Source organism: Haematobia irritans, chromosome 2 (genome assembly GCF_050003625.1).
Source record: "Haematobia irritans isolate KBUSLIRL chromosome 2, ASM5000362v1, whole genome shotgun sequence".
NCBI lineage: Eukaryota > Metazoa > Arthropoda > Insecta > Diptera > Muscidae > Haematobia > Haematobia irritans.
In genome coordinates this window covers 45,616,675-45,636,169 of record NC_134398.1, presented here as the reverse complement: position 1 = coordinate 45,636,169, position 19,495 = coordinate 45,616,675, and the positions used below count along the sequence as shown (strand labels likewise).

Sequence of the window (19,495 nt, the reverse complement as noted above, 5' to 3'; positions counted from 1 at the left end):
TACGTTCGGCCAGGCCGAAGCTTATGTACCCTCCATTATGGATTGCGTAGAAACTTCTTCTAAACATTGCCATCCACAATCGAATTACTTAAGTTGTGGTAACGCTTGCCGATGGCAAGGTATCTTAAAACCTCCTAACACCATCTTCTAAATTGTATGTAAGTCCATACGTGGTATACATTAAATCAAAAAAGATCGATCCAATACGTATATAATTCAGTTTGACAAAGTAGACATAAAATTTTGACAACATTTTCTACAGAAATAAAATTTTGACAAAATTTTCTATAGAAATAAAATCTTGGTAGATTATTTTTGGCTCGAGTGGCAACCATGATTATGAACCGAATAAAATTTGAACAAAATTTTCTATAGAAATAAAATTTTGACAATGATGAAGAATTTATTATGAACCGAATAAAATTTTAACAAAATTTTCTCTAGAAATAAAATTTTGACAAAATTTTCTATAGAAATAATATTTTGGTAGACTATTTTTGGCTCTAGTGGCAACCATGATTATGAACCGATATGGACCAATTTTTGTGTGATTGGACCAATTTTGGTATGGTTGTTAGCGACCATATACTAACACCACGTTCCTAATTTGAAACGGATCGGATGAATTTTGCTCCTCCAAGAGGCTCCGGAGGTCAAATCTGGAGAACGTTTTATATGGGGGCTATATATAATTATGGACCGATATGGACCAATTCTGGCACGCTTGTTAAAGATCATACACTAACACCATGTTCCAAATTACAACCGGATTGGATGAAATTTGCTTCTCTTGGAGACTTCGCAAGCCAAATCTGGGGATCGGTTTATATGGGGGCTATATATAATTATGAACCGATGTGGACCAATTTTTGCATGGTTGTTAGAGACCATATACCAATATCATGTACCAAATTTGAGGCGGATCGGATGAAATTTGCTTCTCTTTGAGGCTCCGGAACCCAAATCTGGGGATCGGTTTATATTGGCGCTATATATAATTATGGACCGATGTGGACCAATTTCTGCACGGTTGTTGGAGACCATATACCAACACCATGTACCAAATCTCAGCCGGATCGGATGCAATTTGCTTCTCTTTGAGGCTTCGCAAGCCAAATCTGGAGATCGGTTTATATGGGGTCTATATATAATTATGGACCGATGTGGACCAATTTTTGCATGGTTGTTAGAGACCATATACCAACATCATGTACCGAATTTCAGCCGGGTCGGATGAAATGTGCTTCTCTTTGAGGCTCCGCAAACCAAATCTGGGGATCGGTTTATATGGGGGCTATATATAATTATGGACCGATGTGGACCAATTTTTGCATGGTTATTAGAGACCATATACTAACACCATGTATCAAATTTCAGCCGGATCGGATGAAATTTGCTTCTATTAGAGGCTCCGCAAGCCAAATCTGGGGATCGGTTTATATGGGGGCTATATATAATTATGGACCGATGTGGACCAATTTTTGCATGGTTATTAGAGACCATATACTAACACCATGTATCAAATTTCAGCCGGATCGGATGAAATATGCTTCTCTTAGAGGCTCCACAAGCCAAATCTGGGGATCGGTTTATATGGGGGCTATATATAATTATGGACCGATGTGGACCAATTTTTGCATGGTTATTAGAGACCATATTCTAACACCATGTATCAAATTTCAGCCGGATCGGATGAAATTTGCTTCTCTTAGAGGCTCCGCAAGCCAAATCTGGTGATCGGTTTATATGGGGGCTATATATAATTATGGACCGATGTGGACCAATTTCTGCATGGTTGTTAGAGACCATATACCAACACCATGTACCAAATTTCAGCCGGATCGGATGAAATATGCTTCTGTTAGAGGCTCCACAAGCCAAATCTGAGGGTCCCTTTATATGGGGGCTATACGTAAAAGTGGACCGATATGGCCCATTTTCAATACCATCCGACCTACATCGATAGCAACTACTTGTGCCAAGTTTCAAGTCGATAGCTTGTTTCGTTCGGAAGTTAGCGTGATTTCAACAGACGGACGGACGGACGGACATGCTTAGATCGACTCAGAATTTCACCACGACCCAGAATATATATACTTTATGGGGTCTTAGAGCAATATTTCGATGTGTTACAAACGGAATGACAAAGTTAATATACCCCCATCCTATGATGGAGGGTATAAAAAGCAAAAAAATTGCTAGAAAAAAAGCTAATTTTTTTTGTATCAAAAGTAACATTCTTGATTGAAATTTAACAAACTTAAAGGCTTTATTTCACTTACAATGCATATTATTTTCATTTGAATTCCACTTCTGTGAGACTGTAACAATATCTAAGGCATATTAGCTCTGTTTGCGTATTCGATACATTTTGATTACTATCACAAATTTTTTACTGGAAGTCCTTCGTTTTGTGGGAGCTACCTTCCCAACACCTCTAATTTATTTGCTTCTTATTTTAAAATATTAAATGATCTAAGCATGCTTTGGATTTGGTAAAAAAATGATTTGTCATTTTTTTAAATAAAATTTTAGTTTGCATTTGAAATTGTGAAAAATTCGAAATACATTACTTTTATTTAAATTGTAGAAAATACGTATAGTTTACATTTCCCAGTAAAAACATTTTCCTTTTCTTCATGAGCTATCAAAGTGCTTTAAAAACGTGCTAACGCCAACTTAAATTTCGAAATTCAGACTCGACTTCAAGTAGAAATTATTGTATATATATGTTTTTAAAATAAAGTGTTGAAAAACATATTTTATTTTTGAACGCTATTTTGGTTTGTGGTTAAGATGCAAAAACTCCTCACATTTAAAGACTTTTTCATTAATTCTTCCTTCTGTCATGAAAACATACCCATTTTTAAGTTGAATCACTTAATTATAAGGACAAAACGATTTTATCGTCTTTTGGACAAGGAAAACAGTTTATATAAAAGAAATTCACAAATGCTATTATAACCAAAATTCGCGTTCGTATTTTAAGGAGACGACAATATTTGTCAGTGCACAAAGCTATTCACATCTACTATTTTAATTTAGTAATATCGTAATAACCTTAGAATATTATAATAACATAAAAATGATAAACGAGTCAAATGATAATATTCCCAATAATTTACTGACAGTTTATCTAACTAATTTGTATGGTAATAGTAGATTTAAAGTTTACGATAACTTTTATGTATATAATGAAAAAACTTTACAACAAGGTGTATTTGCTACAAAAATGCCCGCATAATGGCTGGACTCATTATTAATGTTTCAACTGAGCTTTGAAATATGTGGAAACCCTTATACTTGCAGCAAGGCTTAGATAAAAACGCCGATTTATCCATATTTCAATAGAAACATGTCGAAAATAAAAAAGCCAAAAATAGCTAAAAGGGTAATGAAAAAAAGCCAGAAAAAAAGCTAAAAGCTAAATGCATTTTTTTCCCGCTAAACGTCTTCAAAAAAAGCCAAATCTAGCGGGAAAAAAGCTAAATTGGCAACGCTGTTGTATAACATGTTGGCTGATAAGTCCTCGGTCTAACAAAGAAAAATTTTTTTTTTCAAAATTCGTTTTTATTATTCAACATAGTTCCCTTCAAGAGCGATACAATGATTATAACGACCTTTCAATTTTTTTGATACCATTTTGGTAGTACTCCTTCGGTTTTGCCTCAAAATAGGCCTCAGTTTCGGCCACCACTCCTTCATTGCAGCCAAAATTTTTCCCTGCGATCATCCTTTTGAGATCTGAGAACAAGAAAAAGTCGCTGGGGGCCAGATCTGGAGAATACGGTGGGTGGGGAAGCAATTCGAAACCCAATTCATGAATTTTTGCAATCGTTCTCAATGACTTGTGACACGGTGCGTTGTCTTGGTGGAACAACACTTTTTCTTCTTCATATGGGGCCGCGATTTCGACCTTCAAACGCTCCAATAACGCCATATAATAGTCACTGTTGATAGTTTTTCCCTTCTCAAGATAATCGATAAAAATTATTCAATGCGCATCCCAAAAAACAGAGGCCATTAATTTGCCAGCGGATTTTTGAGTCTTTCCACGCTTCGGAGACAGTTCACCGGTCGCTGTCCAATCAGCCGACTGTCGATTGGATTCAGGAGTGTAGTGATGGAGCCATGTTTCATCCATTGTTTTTTTCAAAGCTTCTCTAAGTTGTTTTACCGCAATATGTAACGCTGTACAGAGTCTGCTATAAAAAGAACGTCCCTTGTCATTGATCTAAACATAGAAGACTTAATAGTATAAGTGAACCTAAAATACCGAGCTACTACTATCTAATACCAACTAAGACTACCGCGCAGCCAAAGCAATATCGCAATTAGGAAGGAGCATTCCGTTCAAGCCGATCCTTCTTCAGGTTAGGTTTCTCAGCAAAAAAATGAAATAAAAAGCATGAAAAACTATAAAAATTATTTATAGGCAAACTATCATAAAATTTTTTAATTCACATTCAGACGCTGAATTCGGATCATATCTTAAGAAGTGATGCAAATACAGTGCAACGGCTATTGAAATGGTGGACATCCGTCCTATGACAAGCCCATTTTAAATTCATCGCTTCTGTGCCAATTTGCTGGGTTAAACTAGATATTAAATTCATTTGGTCATCTGTCTGGTGACAACAGGGTTGAGAAATTCTGATTATTGGGGAAAGTAACGAAATAAGGAAGCTAAATCGGTACCCTCCCAGCACTGGCCTGGCATGTCTAGATACCTTAAAAACTATATAAACTTAGCAATACATTATAAATAAAATTGTAAAGACTTGCGGACGAAACTAGATCGATGCCATCCCAGCTTCGGTGCGGCATCTCTAGGTTCCTGAAAAACTGTATTTGTCCACAGCTCTATGGGATACTTGGGACACTTGCCCTTGACCACTACATACCTGAACCATAAGATGCAAGGCATAACTTTCATATTAGTGGAGACTTCAGTAAGTGCACGCATAGAAGAAATGTGATCACCTCAAATATATTGCAGGAGCATTATGCTATTTTTGGACGAGGAACATGGAACAGTTTTATCTCAAAAATATTGTTTTCTCGCCAAACATAAACATGCTTAGCGAAAGATGATATATAATTTCCAAGAAAATAACATGGTTGCAATAACAAACACCGTCCAAATATAACACTATGCTCTGGAAACATGTTTGAGGTTATGATGTTCCTTTAAAAGTGTTTTAACATATCAAGGTCTATGTCCTTCCGGAGCTGGTTTGCCATGGAGGGTATAAGACAATCCACTGGTTCATACCTGGTAACAAGAAACAGCGAACTGCATTCGATAGACGTGCTCCAAAGGAAACGAAGACTGTATCGTTATGCGGTGCGATTCACGTTATCACGTTGTTCTCTGTCTAATTGCTGGGTCGACTCGTTCGTCAACCATATACTACAAAATTTATGTATTTTTCGTTCAAGCAAACTTTTTTACTGCGAAAAGAAAATTTTCATTTCTTTAAAATTTCAATTGAGGAAAAACTATTTTTTTTCGCCTGTATGCATTATTGAAAAATAGAATCTCTACACATTTGCATTTAATTCATTTTGCATTGCCTCTCCAATGATGATTTATTGTCTGTTTCTGTGTAGACCTGGTTTTACCAATGCAAAACAATGCGACATATTGCTAAGGCAACTGTCATTATGTGTGAATATATAAAAAAAAAAAAAAAAAACAAAGTTGCGCATGCGCAGTATTTTGCATTCTGCATAGCTCATTTAGCAGATACTAATGAGTTGTCTTCACACACTCCCATACATACATATATTTATTTTTCCATTTTCTGTAAATTGCAAAATGTTGACAACTCAACGTACCATCTCCTACTATGTGCCATTTGCGCCAAACGAAAAAAGAAACTTAAATTGTGGGACAATTTTAACAGCAGTCATAAATTAAAATCAGACAACATCGATGACAGTCACTACAATTACAAATCAAAATTGTAATGAAAAATAGAGTAAAGAGACCAACAAACAACACGCCTCAAATGTCATTGAATGCAAAAATGAGGAGAATACAAAAAAGTAACGATTGAAAATGATGGGCACAAATAAATGCCAAATTGCAGCATAGACAATTTAGCCGATTGGCAAGGCGGACCCATTGATATGCCTCAAGAAAGCCCACAAATTTGAAAAGATAGATAAAAGCAGACATTTATTGTTAGTAAATGAGAATGGTCGAAAATTTATGAAATTTTCTGCAAACTCTAGAGATAACGGGTTTCCACCAATTGATGGCAGTAACCGTGAATTGAAGGGTATTCCCGAAATTCACTTTAACAACTGTTGCCAGAATTACAAAAAAAAAACAAACAATGGTATAGATGTATTGCAGTCGGGGGATTACTTGGAGGAGTATCCCAGCAAAAAAATTAGCAAGTTTTCTAAACGCACAACTTTATAAGCACTTCCAAAAATTTCTTCACTTTAACTACACAGGAAGTTCTTTTAACTCAATTTTTTATAACTCGCTTTTTCATACTTTTAATGGTTAATTTTAACTTTTTTTGTTTCAAGTAAAATAACAAGTATATACGGCCGTACCCTCCACCATGGATTGCGTAGAAACTTCTACGAAAGGCTGTCATCCACAAATTTCAACTCACTCGGATGAAATTTGCTCCTCCAAGAGGCTCCAAAACCAAATCTCGGGATCGGTTTATATGGGGGCTATATATAATTATGGACCGATATGGACCAATTTTGCATGGTTGTTAGAGACCATATACTAACATCATGTACCAAATTTCAGCCGGATCGGATGAAATTTGTTTCTCTTAGAAGCTCTGAAAGGCAAATATAAGATATGGATGTGGACGATATGTGGTTTCAGCAGGACGGTGCCACATGCCCCACAGCTAACGAAACAATGGCTCTTTTGCGCAACAAATTCAATGGCCGTGCTATCTCACGTAATGGCGATGTCAATTGGCCGCCAAGATCATGTGATTTGACACCGTTGGACTTTTTTCTTTGGGGTTATTTGAAAGAAAAGGTATACGTCGATAAGCCAGCAACAATTCAAGAGCTAAAGGATGAAATAATTCGGCACACTAACGGCATAGAACCTCCATTATGCCTCAGCGTCATCAAATTTGGACCATCGGATGAAGGTGTGCCACCGAGGTCGCGGCGCCCATTTGGCCGATATTTTGTTCCATACATAATTGAGTAATACCAATATATTATAATAAAATAAAATTACAATAATTTCCTAAATAGTTTGTTTTTTATTCAAATACAACATCGGCCCTTGAAATTTTAACCACCGTTTATGGGGTCTTAGAGCAATATTTCGATGTGTTACAAACGGAATGACAAAGTTAATATACCACCCCATCCTATGGTGGAGGACTGCACTTCCGATGCAGTCATTTTGGACAAGTCTTAAAAAGGTCATTTTAAGTGAAAATTAAACTTTTGGAAAATTAAAAAAAGAATAGAAAATCAATAAAAAATAAACAAATAATAATAAAAAAAATAAAAAATCCATCCCCGCTGGGATTTGAACCTTGGCCGTTTGACTTTTTTACATCCATGGAAATTCCTTTGTGGTTTTGCAAATTACGATAATTTTTGGTTAATTTTTAACCAAAATTAGAATGGTGTCATATTAGGTTCATATCATTTGAATAAATTTGAATAAGTTATGGCGAAATTTTACATTAGGGATATGAATCTAAAAGTTTACTTTTCCAGTTTTCAATTCAAATTTAAAATTATGAAAAGCCGAATTTCGACATTTGCAAAATTTAAAAAAGTCGACTTATTGATATTTCTAAAATCTGAGAAAGCAGACTTTTTGAGCTCGCCTTTTTTAAAATTTCGAAAAATCTCACGCTGCAGTCTGTGGTATGTTGACGCAATCTTGGCGAAGCACCATCTTGCGATAATCGACACTTTGTTAATTTTCAGTACCAACCTTATTCTCCAAAATGACTCAGACACAAATGTCCAACAGTTTGAGATCCGGAGATTTTGGTGACCACTGTGCGGTAGAAGTAAAGCAGGAAATTTTCTTTATAAGTCATTCTTGGTTGTAGTGTGCTGAGTACGAAGGAGCTAAGTCCTATTGAAATGTCCATAGTCTGCGGCCGAAATTTTTGAAAGCCCAAGCTCAAGCCCAAGAATTTCAATTTTCGCAAAATTTAAAAAAGTCGATTTTTCGATATTTCTAAAATCTGAAAAAGAAGACTTTTTGGGCTCGCCTTTTTTAAAATTTCGAAAAATCTCACGCTGCAGTCTGTGGTACGTTGACCCAATCTCGGCGAAGCACCATCTTGCGATAATCGACACTTTGTTATTTTTCAGTACCAACCTTATTCTCCAAAATGCCTCAGACACAAAAGTCCAACAGTTTGAGATCCGGAGATTTTGGTGACCATGCGGTAGAAGTGAAGCAGGAAATTTTCTTTATAAGTCATTCTTGGTTGTAGTGTGCTGAGTACGAAGGAGCTAAGTCCTTTTGAAACGTCCATAGTCTGCGGCCGAAATGTTTGAAAGCCCAAGTTTTAGCACCTTTATCCGATACTATTCAGCATGTATTTTTACCATTTCGATCACCATTCGATCACCATTCGTATCCATTCGATCACCATTCGTATCCATTGGCCGTGGGATACGAATGGTGATCGACCATCGGTCATTACTGGGGGCCCATGCCATTATCATCGCCGGCGCTTGAGTTTTGGTGGCCAATCGAAGGTTTTCAACTGAGCTATTTGGTGAATAAACCCAATTCATTTTGTTTGTTCACAAACTGCTCAATTTGGAATGGCTTCTCATCGGAGAAATGCAAAATCGGTAACTGGAAACTTTCGTGCAAGCGAAGCAATTTATTGGCTCATTCCTTTACATTTTTGAACTTCAATGGTTAATGCCAGTTTCGACCAAACACCAAAAAGTTTTTAACGGTGGATTATCCCCTCTCGGTAATGCTGGCGACTTGTTTGAGTGTCTCTAAGTGGCTTCACTGCAATGTTAGACGCCGTTTGGACTCAGCTATAAAAAGGAGGTTCCTTGTCATTGAGCTAAATTGGGCAGCACTCATTGATACGAGAAGAGTCCACAATGGACCGAAAAGTCTAAGTGAGCGTGAAATAACGGGCTGCCAATATACCTAACCTAACCTAATCTCAGCTTTCAACTACTGCGGTGTTGGTAAATTTTATTCTCTTTTACTGGTTTCTTCATTTACTGAGTTCTTGTGATATATTCATCTCTACTTCGCAGAATATGATAGAAGAAACAAGTATATATGGCCGTAAGTTCGGCCAGGCCGAATCTTATGTACCCTCCACCATGGATTGCGTAGGAACTTCTACTAAAGGCTGTCATCCACAATCAAATTACTTGGGTTGCGATAACACTTGCCGATGGCAAGGTATCGTAAAACTTTTTAACACTGTCTTCTAAATTGTAAGTTAGTCCATAAGGGGTATATATTAAACAAAAACAAAGGCCGATTAAATACGTATATAATTCAGTTTGACAAAATTTTCTATAGAAATAAAATTTTGACAAAATTTTCTATAGAAATAAAAACTTGACAAAATTTTCTATAGAAATAAAATGTTGACAAAATTTTCTATGGAAGTAAAATGTTGACAAAATTTTCTATAGCAATAAAATTTTGACAAAATTTTCTATAGAAATAAAATGTTGACAAAATTTTCTATAGAAATAAAATGTCGACAAAATTGTCTATAGAAATAAAATGTTGACAAAATTTTCTACAGAAATAAATTTTTTACAAAATTTTCTATAGAAATAAAATTTTGACAAAATTTTCTATGGAAATAAAATGTTGACAAACATTACTATAGAAATAAACTTTTTACAAAACTTTCTATAGAAATGAAATTTTGACAAAACTTTCTATAGTAATAAAATTTGACAATTTTCACATGGCTGTTAGAGGCCATATACTAACGAAATGTACCAAATTTCAACCGCATCGGATGACTTTTGCTCCTCCAAGAGGCTCCGGAGGTCAAATCTGGGGATCGGTTTATATGGGAGCTATATATAATTATGGACCGATATGGACCAATTTTTGCATGGTTGTTAGAGACCATATACTAACACCACGTACTAAATTTCAATTGGATCGGATGAATTTTGCTCATCCAAGAGGCTCCAGAGTTCAAATCTGGGGATCGGTTTATATGGGAGCTATATATAATTATGGACCGATATGGACCAATTTTTGCATGCTTGTTAGAGACCGTATACTAACATCAGGTACCCAATTTCAAACGGATCGGATGAATTTTGCCCCTCCAAGAGGCTCCGGAGGTCAAATCTGGGGATCGGTTTATATGGGAGCTATATATAATTATGGACCGATATGGACCAGTTTTTACATGGTTGTTAGAGACCATATACTAACACCACGTACCAAATTTCAATCGGGTAGGATGAAGTTTGCTCCTCCAAGAGGCTCCGGAGGTCAAATCTGGGGATCGGTTTATATGGGAGCTATATATATTTATGGACCGATATGGACCAATTTTTGCATGGTTGTTAGAGACCGTATACTAACATCAGGTACCAAATTTCAACCGGATCGGATGAATTTTGCCCCTCCAAGAGGTTCCGGAGGTCAAATCTGGGGATCGGTTTATATGGGGGCTATATATAATTATGGACCGATATGGACCAATTTTTGCATGGTTGTTAGATACCGTATACTTAGACCACGTACCAAATTTCAACCGGATCGGATGAATTTTGCTGCTCCGGAAGGCTCCGCAACCCAAATTTGGGGATCGGTTTATATGGGGGCTATACGTAAACGTGGGCCGATATGGCCCATTTTCAATACCATCTGACCTACATCAATAACAACTACTTGTGCCAAGTTTCCAGTCGATAGCTAGTTTCGTTCGGAAGTTAGCGTGATTTCCACAGACGGACGGACAGACGAACAGACGGACGGACGGACGGACATGCTTAGATCGACTCAGAATTTCACCACGACCCAGAATATATATACTTTATGGGGTCTTAGAGCAATATTTCGATGTGTTACAAACGGAATGACAAAGTTAATATACCCCCATCCTATGGTGGAGGGTATAAAAATGAACTAAATTTGAATACAAAAATCATTGGCGGCATTTTAACCATACAGTAGTTCATTCTTACTATTGGAATCATACGAAAATGTTCTTCTGCTTTAGTTCATATTGAGCTTAAGTGTACCGCCATTGAACTTTATGTCCATGTTTAATACATAAAATGTTTGAGACATACTTAAGAAAAAGGAAAATTTCATTGGTCTGTGGAAAATTTCGCAAAAATAATAAAATGTAACTACAAATAATTTTTGTTCAATAAAAAAGTTAAGTTTAGTGTTAGCGTAACTATGGATTTTTTACGGTGTTTCAGTATCACGGTAACGAGCAATGGTACGAAAAACAAAAGATATAGCCACTTGGGGTTTCCTACAACCAAATATAAAGGAATCACACTATCACGTTTGAATTCCGTAACGAATGACTTCATTTGCGAATGCAATAGATCAATTTGAAGTTGGTTGCAATGCATATCAGCCACCCTAAATCGTTTATAAGAACGAACTACACGATAAGAAAAATTCCTCTTGCGATGCCCTTGTATTAGGAATAATACTTGTTTGACTCCCCTCGTGATACATTATTCTCAGTTTATTATATAATTACACGAATTTTCTCAATGTTACCCATAAAATGCCAACACATTATAAATAATCGAAGCACTTTAAATCAAAATAAAATTTGATTACGCCTATAAAACGCTAAGGGCATACTTGCATACGTTTGTGATAATTGTTTCCGTCGTATTCACAACAAAAGCACTATTTTGTGCCAAAGTGTAGTCAACCATATGAATACTAAGAAATTTGATTTTATGAAAATTCCAAAACTGAGTGGATAATTAAGTCATTAAAGCGTGAAGAAATTGTTTCGATTTATTGCATCTTTTTTACGATTATTTATGGCAGTTTACCCTGCAGGAATACAAAGAATGGAGTAGCTATTTTATACTATTTTAAAAGATCGATATGTTATAAAGACTTGGGGAGCCACCGTGGTGCAATGGTAGCATGCCCGCCTTGCTAATATTTCAGGCTGAAATATTAGCAATAAGAGAGGTGGCGAATTGGCTGAGAAGTAATGTTCCAAAAGCAACTTTTAGGAGCATATAGCTTCAGATTACTGGCGGATCTGGAAAACGTTAACTTGAGCAGTCTGCTAATCTTTTTGGAACAATCTGGTTGGTTCAACAAAGAAAAATAATCAATAAGGTCCAGCGGTTAAAACTAGAAGTGCCCATATGTAATAGGTACTTTTAGTTAATGTGGTATCACAATGAACTGAATATTCTAAGTGAGCCTGAATCTTAATCGGGCTGCCACATTTAACCTAACCTAACCTAACCTAACCTGCTCTAAGTGGTTTCATTGCAATGTGGAACGCCGTTCGGACTCGGCTATAAAAAGGAGGTCCCTTGTCATTGAGCTTAACATGGAATCGGGCAGCACTCAGTGATAAGAGAGAAGTTCACCAATGTGGTATCACAATGGACTAAATAGTCTAAGTGAGCCTGATACATCGGGCTGCCACCTAACCTAACCTAATAAAGACTTAATAACCATTACTGCAAGTTCTGTATATTTTTCGTAATGTATTTTTATAACGATTTTAGTTAAAAGCTTAAAATTCTAGCAGTTAAAGCTTACAATTATATTTATAATTATATTGTAAATGTAATTAATCATTAAATAAATAAATAAAATCTATTCCAGTTTTTGTCCTACTTTAATGCATACTTAGTACTTACTTGATATAAGGAATATTGGCGGGAACGTGATATTTGGCACCAGCATCAAAATCTTTTTCCGAACGCAGCACCGGCGGTTTTATTCCACCATATTTTTCTCTAAAATTATAAAAATAAACCAAATCATCATTTGTAAGTAAGTAATAATTGTTTCGAAGATTGTAGAACGGTAATTCTAACAAATGTCAACAATGATGCAACGTAGTTAAAGGATAATGGTCGTTAAAATGGGAGAACTTACTCACAATGGACTTTGAGGGTATGACCCAACACGAAAATTACAACTTTTAATTAACATATATTGAATTTATAGAAAATTTTATGAAATTATGAATTTTCTTTCTAAAGGGTGATACGGTCAAAATTTGGTCAAGGGAAAACCCTTCCTTTTGCCGTATAAAACTCCTGTCCCGGAAGCTTCTTGTAGTCGGCTTTGACGTAGGTTTCGTCGTCCATTACCACGCAGTCAAACTTCGTCAGCATCGTCGTGTACAGCCTCCGGGATCGCGCTTTGGCCGTCGTATTTTGTTTATCATCGCGATTTGGGGTCACTATCTTCTTGTAAGTCGATAGTCCGGCTCGTTTTTTGGCTCGATGCACGGTTGTAGACGATACACCCAGCTTATTTGCGGCATCCGGAGAGAGGTTAGGGTTTCGCTTGAAACTACCGGCAACTCTCTTTGTCGTCTCAGCGGCTTCCGGTTTTCGATTTCCCCCCGATCCAGACTTCCTGGCTGTCGACAAACGTTCCCCAAACACTTTAATTACATTTGTAACGGTTGATTTGGCAACTTTTAGCGATTTTGCCAGCTTTGCGTGCGAGTAGGTCGGATTTTCGCGATGCGCGAGCAAAATTTTGATACGCTGCTCTTCTTGCTTGGACGGCATTTTGACAACTGAAGAGTGAATTCCAAAATCAAAATAGGAGCAACATTCTACACATACACACCTTCAAAATGAGGGGTGTTCAGGTTTTTTAAATGCAAAATTGAAAGAAATACGTCAAGTTTATATTGACCAAATTTTGACCGTATCACCCTTTATAGAATATTTATAGAAAATTTTGTCAAAAGTTTATTTCTTTTTTCAAAATTTTATTTCTATAGAAAATTTTGTCAAAATTTTATTTCTATAGAAAATTTTGTCAAAATTTTATTTCTAAGAAAATTGTATTTCTATAGAAAATTTTGTCAAAATTTTATTTCTATAGAAAATTTTGTCAAAAAAATTTTTTTGAGGCAGCCAACAAGTAGCGTCGACTCGCAGATTGAGTTACAATTTTATAAATTCTTCAAAAATTAAAAAAAAACGCATTTTTAATTTGTGCTCCTAATACGTTAATTTGTTTTTTAGGCGAGTCCTGACATATACGACAATTCTTGGTGGAAATAAGCATCTATTATCTGGTAGAAATACATGAATAAAGAAGTTCATCATGTACTGGCGTAGGTAGGAGGGTCCTGGGACGCTAAGGATTCCTGGTCAAAAAACACTATTCTCTTGAAACATGTTTGAGTAAATCATGTTCGCTGTATGTGTGGGAGCCTTAGGCCTTCTTAGAGAAAATTTTTAGCTACGCCAATGTCAACCTAAACAAGTATATACGCCCGTAAGTTCGGCCAGGCCGAATCTTATGTACCCTCCACCATGGATTGCGTAAAAACTTATACTAAAGACTGTCATCCACAATCGAATTACTTGGGTTGTGGTATCTTAAATCGTTTTGTAAATTGTGAGTTAGTCCATACGTGGTATATATTAGACCAAAAAGGTATGTATAGGTAAGTCTACAAATAATTACGAATTGATATGGACTTTTGCACGGTACGTAGAGAGCCAGAATTGAAATATGGGGGGCTATATACAATTATGAACTTGATATGGACCAATATTTGTGTGATTGGGGATCGATTTATCGTAGGGCTATATATAACTATATACCGATATGGACTTAGTTAGGCATGGTTGTTAACGACCATATACTAGCACAATGTACCAAATTTCAACTGACTCGTATGAAATTTGCTCCTCCAAGAGGCTCCAAAACTAAATCTCGGGATCGGTTTATATGGGGGCTATATATGATTATGGACTGATATGGACCACTTTTGGCATGGTTGTTAAATACCATATACTAACATCACGTACCAAATTTCAACCGAATCGGATGAATTTTGCTCTTCCAAGGGGCTCCGGAGGTCAAATCTGGGGATCGGTTTATATGGGGCTATATATAATATGGACCGATTTCGACCAATTTTTGCATGGGTGTTTGAGGCCATATACTAACACCACGTACCAAATTTCAACTGAATCAGATGATTTTTTGTCTTCTAAGAGGCTCCGGAGGTTAAATCTGGTGATCTGTTTATATGGGGACTATATATAATTATGGATCGATGTAGACCAATTTTTGCATGGTCATTAAAGACCATATACTAACTCCATGTACCAAATTTCAGCCGGATCGGATGACATTTGCTTCTCTTAGAGGCTCTGCAAGCCAAATCGGGGGATCGGTTTATATGGGGGCTATATATAATTATTGACCGATGTGGACCAATTTTTGCATAGTTGTTTGAGACCATATACTAACTCCACGTACCAAATCTCAGCCGGATCGGATGACATTTGCTTCTCTTAGAGGCTCTGCAAGCCACATTTGGGGATCGGTTTATATGGGGGCTATATGTAATTATGGACCGATGTGGACCAATTTTTGCAAGGTTATTAGAGACCATATACTAACTCCATGTACCAAATTTCAGCCGGATCGGATGAAATTTGCTTCTCTTAGAGGCTCCGCAAGCCAAATCGGGGGATCGGTTTATATGGGGCTATATATAATTATGGACCGATGTGGACCAATTTTTGCATGGTTGTTAGATACTATATACTAACACCATGTACCAAGTTTCAGCCGGATCGGATGAAATTTGCTTCTCTTAGAGGATTCGCAAGCCAAATTAGGGGGTCCGTTTATATGGGGGCTATACGTAAAAGTGGACCGATATGGCCCGTTTGCAATACCATTCGACCTACATCACTAACAACTACTTATGCCAAATTTCAAGTCGATAGCTTGTTTCGTTCGGAAGTTAGCGGACGGACGGACATGCTCAGATCGACTCAGAATATCACCACGACCCACAATATATATACTTATGGGGTCTTAGAGCAATATTTCGATGTGTTACAAACGGAATGACAAAGTTAATATACCCCCATCCTATGGTGGAGGGTATAAAAACTTGTCTCGCAATAACCGGGTCAATGAGGAGCATATCTTCCATGTACCAAATTTCAGCCGGATCGGATGAAATTTGCTTCTCTTAGAGGCTCCGCAAGCCAAATGGGGGATCGGTTTATATGGGGGCTATATATAATTATGGACCGATGTGGACCAATTTTTGCATGGTCATTAAAGACCATATACTAACTCCACGTACCAAATTTCAGCCGGATCGGACGAAATTTGCTTCTCTTAGAGGCTCCGCAAGCCAAATCGGGGGATCGGTTTATATGGGGGCTAGATATAATTATGAACCGATGTAGACCAATTTTTGCATGGTTGTTAGAGATCATATTCTGACACCATGTACCAAATTTCAGCCGGATCGGATGAAATTTGCTTCTCTTAGAGGCTCCGAAAGTCAAATCGGGAGATCGGTTTATATGGGGGCTATATATAATTATGGACCGATGTGGACCAATTTTTGCATGGTCATTAAAGACCATATACTAACTCCACGTACCAAATTTCAGCCGGATCGGATGAAATTTGCTTCTCTTAGGGGCTCCGCAAGCCAAATGGGGGGATCGGTTTATATGGGGGCTATATATAATTATGGACCGATGTGGACCAATTTTTGCATGGTTGTTAGAGACTATATACTAACACCATGTACCAAGTTTCAGCCGGATCGGATGAAATTTACTTCTCTTAGAGGATTCGCAAGCCAAATTTGGGGTCCGTTTATATGGGGGCTATACGTAAAAGTGGACCGATATGGCTCATTTGCAATACCGTCCGACCTACATCAATAACAACTACTTGTACCAAATTTCAAGTCGATAGCTTGTTTCGTTCGGAAGGTAGCGGACGGACGGACGGACATGCTCAGATCGAATATCACCACGACCCAGAATATATATGTATACTCTATGGGGTCTTAGAGCAATATTTCGATGTGTTGCAAACGGAATGACAAAGTTAATATACCCCCATCCTATGGTGGAAGGTATAAAAAATTGTCCCGCAATAACCGGGTCAATGAGGAACATATCTTCCAGAGATATACCGACAAAATTCAATAGTGGACCCACAGACATACAGGTCAAACGTAAGACGACCATGGCTGCATCCAATACAATGACAATGAACAACTCGATCCATGAGATGAGAAGATATTCTGGCTAAATTTGTAATTGCCGACTGATTTCAATCCAAATACTGAGATTCTACGATTCGGCAAGCGAAATTTCAAGCGATAGCAAATTGTGTCAGATTTAAAGTGACAAACCCTAGCGATCGTGAACCTGCAGTGATTCGAAGATGTGCATGTATACTTTGTCGAGGGAACTGGAATTTACTATGATCTGGAGAGATGACGTCAACATTTGCTGAACGACAAGAATGGAAACTGGATAAGGATTGTGGAACAGGTCGGAAGTTATTGTACAATTATGAGGGAACCCCAACAAGTCCATAAACATGGGAATTACTCAAGAAGAAATTAAGACTGTAATCAGTATAGCCGTGCGAATTCCGACAAAGTAATGTAGCGAGTGAGGTTGGCTTATAAGTCCCCTGTCTGACACATAGATGGCGTCGCTAGTATTAAATGCATATTATTTTTATATAGTACCAAATTTCAAATGACTCGTGTCAAAATTTGACGTCTGTAAGTCAATTAGTTTGTGAGATAGAGCGTCTTTTCTAAAGCAACTTTTGTTATTGTGAAAAAAATGGAAAAAAGGAATTTCGTGTTTTGATAAAATACTGTTTTCTGAAGGGAAAAATACGGTAGAAGCATAAACTTAGCTTGATAATGAGTTTCCGGACTCTGCCCCAGAGAAATCAACAATAATTGATCGGTATGCAAAATTCAAGCGTGGTGAAATGAGCACGGAGGACGGTGAACGCAGTGGACGCCCGAAAGAGGTGGTCACCGACGAAAACATCAAAAAATCCACAAAATGATTTTGAATGACCGTAAAATGAAGTTGATCGCGATAGCAGAGGCCTTAAAGATATCAAAGGAAGGTGTTGATCATATCATTCATCAATGAATCTGTGCAAAATGGGTGCCGCGCGGGCTCACATTTGACCAAAAACAACAACGTGTTGATGATTTTGAACGGTGTTTGCAGCTGTTAACTCGTAATACACCCGAGTTTTTCCGTCGATATGTGACAATGGATGAAACATGGCTCCATCACTAAACTCCTGAGTCCAATCGACAGTCGGCTGAGTGGACAGCGACCGGTGAACCGTCTCCGAAGCGTGGAAAGACTCAAAAGTCCGCTGGCAAAGTAATGGCCTCTGTTTTTTTGGGATGCGCATGGAATAATTTTTATCGATTATCTTGAGAAGGGAAAACCCACCAACAGTGACAATTATATGGCGTTATTGGAGCGTTTGAAGGTCGAAATCGCGGCAAAACGGCCCCATATGAAGAAGAAAAAAGTGTTGTTCCACCAAGACAACGCACCGTGCCACAAGTCATTGACAACGTTGGCAAAAATTCATTAATTGGGCTTCGAAATGCTTCCCCACCCACCGTATTCTCCAGATCTGGCCCCAGCGACTTTTTCTTGTTCTCAGACCTCAAAAAATTTGGCTGCAATGAAGAGGTGATCGCCGAAACTGAGGCCTATTTTGAGGCAAAACCGAAGGAGTACTACCAAAATGGTATCAAAAAATTGGAAGGTCGTTATAATCGTTGTATCGCTCTTGAAGGGAACTATGTTGTATAATAAAAACGAATTTTGACAAAAAATGTGTTTTTCTTTGTTAGACCGGGAACTTATCAGCCAACCTGTTATAGTATTGTAGAACAGGTTGGAACAAGAAGGGAGTGATATCAAACCAGATCAAAATCAAGGAAATACTCATGTAGAGACTAAGAACATGATCAATAGAGCCATGAGAATTCTGCCAGGGTACATTGGTGGTGGATTGAAGTGTCAAACTGTATCGAATAATAGCGATCCCTATGAGAAAAGTAACATTATGCTCTGTAAACATGTTTGAGGTGATCATATTCCTACTCTATGAGTATGACACATTCAAGTTCCAACTCAACTCAATCCAACCTAACTTAATATGAACTAAATACGAATTTCTATCACAATATCAAATTATTAACTCACCTCAAATTCCAGTAGTGACAATTCATCATATGCTTATTTGCATTACCGCTAAATACATCATAACGCCAATTATCCAAGGCCAAAGCAAAAGGCATGAATGCCACCTTATCTATGGCCATAGTAAAGAGGTAGTTTATGTCATAACTGCTTTCATCGACAGATCGTTGGAGGAGACCCAAAGTTTGAAAATGTCGTGGTGTGCCCACAGAAAGGCTAATTGCATCGCCAATAGCTTGATGAAAAGCTATAAAGAAAAAAAAATAAT

The 19,495-nt window shown here is 37.3% G+C and overlaps 1 protein-coding gene across 1 annotated transcript in view; it reads right to left on the bottom strand.

Moving 5' to 3' along the window:
- Positions 1 to 19,495, bottom strand: part of Ance-3 (angiotensin-converting enzyme Ance-3) — a 438,035-nt gene that overhangs the window by 378,427 nt on the left and 40,113 nt on the right. The window contains exons 7-8 of the mRNA XM_075293938.1: positions 19,231 to 19,474; positions 12,856 to 12,954 (exon numbers count right to left, since the gene is read on the bottom strand). Of these exons, the coding sequence (XP_075150053.1) occupies positions 12,856 to 12,954; positions 19,231 to 19,474 (343 nt within the window). The remainder of the gene's footprint in view (positions 1 to 12,855; positions 12,955 to 19,230; positions 19,475 to 19,495) is intronic.